Source organism: Octodon degus, unplaced genomic scaffold (assembly GCF_000260255.1).
Source record: "Octodon degus isolate 3935 unplaced genomic scaffold, OctDeg1.0 scaffold00018, whole genome shotgun sequence".
NCBI classification, from domain to species: domain Eukaryota; kingdom Metazoa; phylum Chordata; class Mammalia; order Rodentia; family Octodontidae; genus Octodon; species Octodon degus.
The window spans coordinates 22011329-22017491 of record NW_004524594.1 but is presented as its reverse complement, the minus strand read 5'-3'; the positions used below and the strand labels follow the sequence as shown (position 1 = coordinate 22017491).

The 6163-nt window shown below is 38.1% G+C and overlaps 1 protein-coding gene across 1 annotated transcript; it reads right to left on the bottom strand.

The window, feature by feature from the left end:
* Nucleotides 1-4015: 4015 nt before the first annotated feature.
* LOC101581223 (zinc finger protein OZF-like) lies at nt 4016-5808 on the bottom strand. The gene is given in 2 exon segments (XM_012513832.2): nt 4016-4619; nt 4622-5808. Coding segments are annotated over 2 exon segments (879 nt in total). The 5' UTR covers nt 5108-5808; the 3' UTR covers nt 4016-4226.
* Between the last annotated feature and the right edge of the window lie 355 nt (nt 5809-6163).

The following is a 6163-nucleotide window of genomic DNA, read 5'->3' as shown; positions in this document are numbered from 1 at the left end:
GCACTGGAAGTGGTAGATTGGAACAAATATAACTTCCAAGGACCAGGAAGGGCTCACTATAAGGATTGACTCCTCCACCTGTGGTCTGTAGCCAACTCCAAGGAGAAGTTCTTTATAAATTCTGGAAACTAGATCTTTATCAGAGATACAATTTTAGAATATTTTCTTCCATTCTGTATGCTATTTTATTTATTTTTTTTTTATTTTAGTGGTACCAGGGATTGAACTCAGGGCCTCGTGCTTGCCAAGCAAGCACTTATTGTACTGAACTATATCCCCAGTCCTGTTTTATTCTTGTTTGTTTGTTTTTACTTTCTTGATAGTGTGATTTGAAGCATGTTTTAGATTTTGATGAAAAAACATTTTTTTTTGAATCATGTATTTGATACAGGGTCTCACTATGCAGATCAGACTCGTGGTGATCCTCCTGTTTTCAACCTCCCCAGCTTTGGGATCACAGGCATCTGTCACCATGCCTAGACTGTCAGCAGCTCCATGTGCCCAGGTGCTGCATGCATGACCCAGGATTGCCCTGTGCTTGCCAAAGCAGGTGCTTTGTCTGCTGAGCTATCTCACCAGCTCCTTAAGATTTTGATGAATTTCCAATTTATCAGTTTTTTTCTATTGTCACTCATGGTTTTGGTGTCACATCAAAGAGTTGCACTTTTTGCATACTTTTTGTCCACTTATTTACTTTATTTATTTATTTTTAAAAGCTTTTTTTTTTTTTTTTTTGCAGAACCAGGGATTGAACTCAGACCCTTGCACTTGCTAGGGAAGCACTTATTCCACTGAGCCATCTCCCCGGCCCCTTTATTTTTGTATTTTGTGCAGGGTGTCACTACACAGCTCTAACTTGTAGTAATTCTTTTTTTTTTTTTTTTGCGGAACTGGGGATTGAACTCAGGCCCTTGTGCTTGCCGGGGAAGCACTTATTCCACTGAGCCATCTCCCCAGCTCCTAGTAATTCTGTTTTCAGCCTCTCTAGCACTGGCATTACAGGAGCTGGCCACTCAGTTATTATCATCAGAGCTCAGGTCCTCGGTCACTGAGGACTGCTGTGGTTCTTTCTGGGGATCTCTGGTCCTTACCTTGAGCATCCCTTCCTGGCTCCAGTGCAGATCTCTCAGCCTGCTGGCATAGATCTTTCATCCAGCTAGTGCAGATTTGCTAGCTTCCATCACTGACCTTCGGGCCTTCAGTTCAGATCCTTGGTACAGACTTGCATGGGATATTGTAGTGGTTTTAGGCCTCCAGCTGGACTTATGGAGGACATTCCCATGGATCCAGGCCCTCAGCTGTGTTCTTTGGGTCTCCAGTGTGTGGACAGATCTCTCACACTCTTTTGCATTTGACTCTTTGGGTGAATACTATAAAATAATCCTGAGCTGGGGAGAGAGCTCAGTGGCATAAGTAGCTGCCTGGCATGTGGCTAGATCCTGGGTTTGATCCTCAGTACAAAAAAAAATCAACTATAAATTATATCTCCTATATTAAATCTGTTCCCTTGAAAACCCTGGCTATAACAGATATGCACCAAAATGTTATATTGCTTTTGTTTTAAAATTTTTATTAGTAGATGTTTTCAGTACACAATGATTATTCATCCTGGGGAGTTGGTACCTCTACATAACACATCTTTTTATTTATTTATTTATTTATTTATTTATTTAGTGTGTGTGTGGCCAGTTCAACCCACCAGGGGGCGGAGCTGGCTGGCATGGGGTGCTGGGGGATTGAACCGCGGTCCCTGTGTTTTGCTTAGCTTAGCTTGTTCTAAGTAGGTGCTTTAGACCACTGAGCCATCTCACCAGCCCAACACATCTTAATTCTCCTAGTTGCCTTTATTTTTTTATTTTTATTTTTTAAAAGACACCCCAAATTTATTATTTATTTATTTGTGGCCAGTTCAGCCTGCCCTGAGGGCACAGCTGGCATGGCATGTGGTGCTGGGGATTGAACCGTGGTCTGTGCCTGCTTCAGTTTGCCTAAGCAGGTGCTTTAGACCGCTGAGCTATCTCACCAGCCCCTCTAGTTGCCTTTAGATCCTTCAGCATATTTAAGAAAGTTCATTTAAAGTAATTGTGTATGGGACCTGCAAGTCAGCTCAGCAGTCTTAGGCAAGCTTAGGCACAGTGTAGGGACCGCAGTTTGATCCCTGGCAACATATGCCAGCTCAGCCCTCCCCTCAGGGTAGGCTGAGCTGGCCACAAAAAATAAATAAAGTAATTGTGTAGTGACTCCAATTTCTGTGCTTCCTCAGGGACAGTTTCTGCTGATTTCTTTTGGGAATGGGGCACACTTTCTGATTTCTATTCATCTTCATAATTTTTTGTTGAAAACTGGACATTTTGAATATTAATAATAGATAACTCTGGAAATCAAATTCTTTCCTCAGGGTTTCTTTTATTGCTTGTAGAAGTTATAGATATTTGCACAGTGACTTTTATTTATTTATTTATTTATTTATTTATTTATTTATTTTGTGCATGTATACTTATTTAATGAAAATTTTAAGCAGGTACAGTGCTGAACACCTGTAATCCCCACAACTAGGATGCTGAGGCAGGAAGATCACAAGTGCAAGGCCAGCTTGGGCAAATTAATGAGTCTATCTCAATAATAAAAATAAAAAGGACTTGGGATGCAGCTTAGTGGTGGAGCACTTGCCTAGCATGTACATGGCCCTGAATTCAGCCATAAGCACCAAAGCAAACAAAAAAAGGGAAAATAGACAATATAGCACATACTATAACCTGTCGAAACAAAACAGATTTGGAATGTCATCATTTTAAATTTTAATAAAATAGATTTCATATTACATACAGTAGGTCCATCCACTCATTGTTGATAAAATTTTTAGAAATAATTTCTATAAAAAGTTTAGTATTTGAGAATTTATTATAACATAACTTCTACAGGTACAGATTCTCTTAATTTTGTGATTCTTTTAATTTTATGAAACTTTAAAAATACAGAAAAGTACAAAAAATAAGACAAGATACCCTTATACCACAATGCAGAATTAGTGAGTTTCTTCATATATTTACTTGCAGAGAAATGGATATTTATATAAAAAGATGAAGCCCCTCCCCACCCCACCCCCACACTCATTCCCATCCCTTCTCCATTCTTCACAGGCCACCATCAGAAGTTTGGTCTGTATCCTTCCAACTGATTTCAAAAACATTTACATATCTATGCGTAACCATTAGCAATATAAAGTATTGAACTTCAGGCAAAATGTTTATAATTCAAATTTACAAAGTCACTGTACTATATATATACCATTCTCCAACTTTTTTCCATCTCAACTTTTTAGGTATTTCTGTGAACATGTGGCTTTCATCTGCTGCATTTTTATAGATGCGTAGTATTCCATCATAAGAACTTTACATTCTTGTTTTAGATGGATATTTGAATTGTTTCTAATATCTAGCTTCTACAAATTGAGCCACAGAGAAACTCCTAGTATTTCCTGAGTATACACATTAAGTATGTATTTTTTAATTTGTTACAAGAAATGCTTTCCTACTCCCAAAGTCAAAACCATTTTTTATACACTAGCTTTTAATAATGCTGTCTCCATTCTGGTTTTACTTTGTTGTATAATCCATGATCCATTCTTAGATAACAATTACCTCCAAATAATTTTTTAAAAATTATTTCCTCTTCTCCTAATGCCATCTCTTTCATATTCCAAATTCAAACAAATGCATAGGTCTTTATAGAATCTCTTCTGCTTTGCTGAATCACTATCACAAAGGCTTATTACTTGCATATAATCATATGTTTTTGTTTCCTCTGTAGTACTTGTAACTTTTCTTATACTGGCAAAGATCGCCAGATTTATGCTGAGTATAGTAACAATCCTTTATTTCCTGCTCCCAATTTTAGGGAAGTCAGTGTGACTTTTTTTTTTTTTTTTTTTTTGGAACCGGGGATTGAACTCAGGCCCTTGTGCTTGCCAGGGAAGCACTTATTCCATTGAGCCATCTCCCCCGCCCAATCAGTGTTACTTTTGATGTAGTTTTTTTGTTTGTTTGAGCAGTCTTTATCATACAAATGTCTTTTTCTTCAGTATGAACTATTGGTGTCCTCTAAAGTCTTAACATTTGTTTAAAAGTTCATCCCACTCAGGATGCTCTACTTCAAAATATTTCTGTTACACTGTGAGATACAAATTCCTGGTGCGTGTTTTCCCATTCTGAAGCTATTTACAGGTCTTAATGAGTATGGATTTTCTGATGTCTAATGTGGTGTGACTTCTGGCTGAAAGCTTTTCCACATTCACTACATTGATAAGGCTTCTTACCTGTGTGTATTCTCATATGCAGGGCTAGAGTTGAGAACTGTGAGGAAGCTTTCCCACATTCATTACAACTGTAGGGCTTCTCACCTGTATGGCTTTTCATATGCACTGTGAGAGAAGAACTCTGAGAGAAGGCTTTTCCACAAACATTGCATTCATAAGGTTTATCACCTGAATGAATCCTCACATATACAATAAGTGATGTTCGTTGAGAAAAGGCTTTTCCACATTCATTACATTCATAGGGTTTCTCTCCAGTATGAATGTTTTGATGCTTTATGAGGTACTTCTTCTGGCCAAAAGTTGTGTTCCACATTCATTACATTTAAAGGGTTTCTCTCCAGTATGAATTTTCTCATGCTCAGTAAGATTTGATTTGCCACTAAAGGTTTTCCCACACTGTTTACATATGAAAGGCTTCTCTCCGGTGTGAGTTCTTTGGTGTCTGATGAGGTTTGACTTCTGAATGAAAGCTTTTCCACAATCTTTGCACTCAAAAGGTTTCTCTCCAGTGTGAATTTTCTGATGGGTAAGGAGGTTCTCTTTCTGGCTGAAGGATTTTCCACAATCATTACATTCAAAAAGCTTTTCTCCAGTATGGGTGTTCTGATGTTTAATGACATACTGCTTTTGGCTAAAGGCTTTCCCACATTCATTACATTCAAAAGGCTTCTCTCTAGTATGAAAATGCTCATGTTCAGTTAGATTGGATTTGTGGCTGAAGATTTTCCCACATACCTGACAGGTAAAGGGGGCTCCCCCACTATAATTTCTCTGCTGACTGAGGTGTGACATTGGAATGGAAGCTTTTCCACATTCACAAGACTGTTCGCCAGTATAAATTTTCTGATGAATGAGGATTTACTTTTGGCTGAAGATATTTCCACATTTCTTACATTTATAAAACTTCTGTATATGACCTCTCAAATGCAGAACGAGGGACAAAGTTTGAGAGATAATTTTACCACCAGTACCACAATCAAATTTTTCTCTCTAGTATAAAGTTCTAATATTCAATGAGTATGCTATATCTATATTCACTGATTTCTTTCCAGTATGAATTTTCTGCTATTCAATGAGATCTGTCATCTAGCTAATGGCTTTTCAATTATTCCTTAAAAGCACAGTGTCTCTTTAGCATGACTTCCATTCAGTGAGACATGTGAATAAATGTTCACCCACATTCAGTAAATTCGTAGGATTTCTCTCAGGTAAAGAATGCTCTGCTATCAGACAGGGTATAAAGGGATTTCTACAATGACTCACAAGGGGCTATTATCACAATGAGTACAGTCTGGTAGAGGATTTCCAAATTAATAAAATTGGTGATTCTTTTCTATACAGCTTCCCTCATAATTAAGTCTAAATTATCTTTTGAAATCAAAATTTCAGAAAGGTGTTGCCTTAAGAGAAATAAGGTCTGTAAGAAAAGGAAGGATTGTTCTAGTTTTCTTATAGTCACTTTTTTCTCATCAGTGTTTATTGCAGATGGACACAACTTGCTTCCCAAGTGTTGATGTCTCTGTATCTGCTCGTTATGTTCTCAGGATTATTCTAGCAAGACTCCACTTATTTCTCCACCATCCAGTTTCTCTTCTTCAATGGAAAATCACATCCAGTTTGGTCTCTTTAAAACCTACTGTGCTGTGACTAAAGTACCATTCTAGAATTGAGGATGAGGCTCTAGGGCCCCGAGGCCATCTACAGGATGAGAAAAGTGTACTTTCCAGAGATGCACAAGGAAGTTGCCCTCCTACTTTTGCGCCACGTGTACCGAGAGGCCGTACCGACCCGTGGACCTGCACAGTGACTTTTAAAACCTATAGCTGTAAATTGGGCATGCTAATGCAC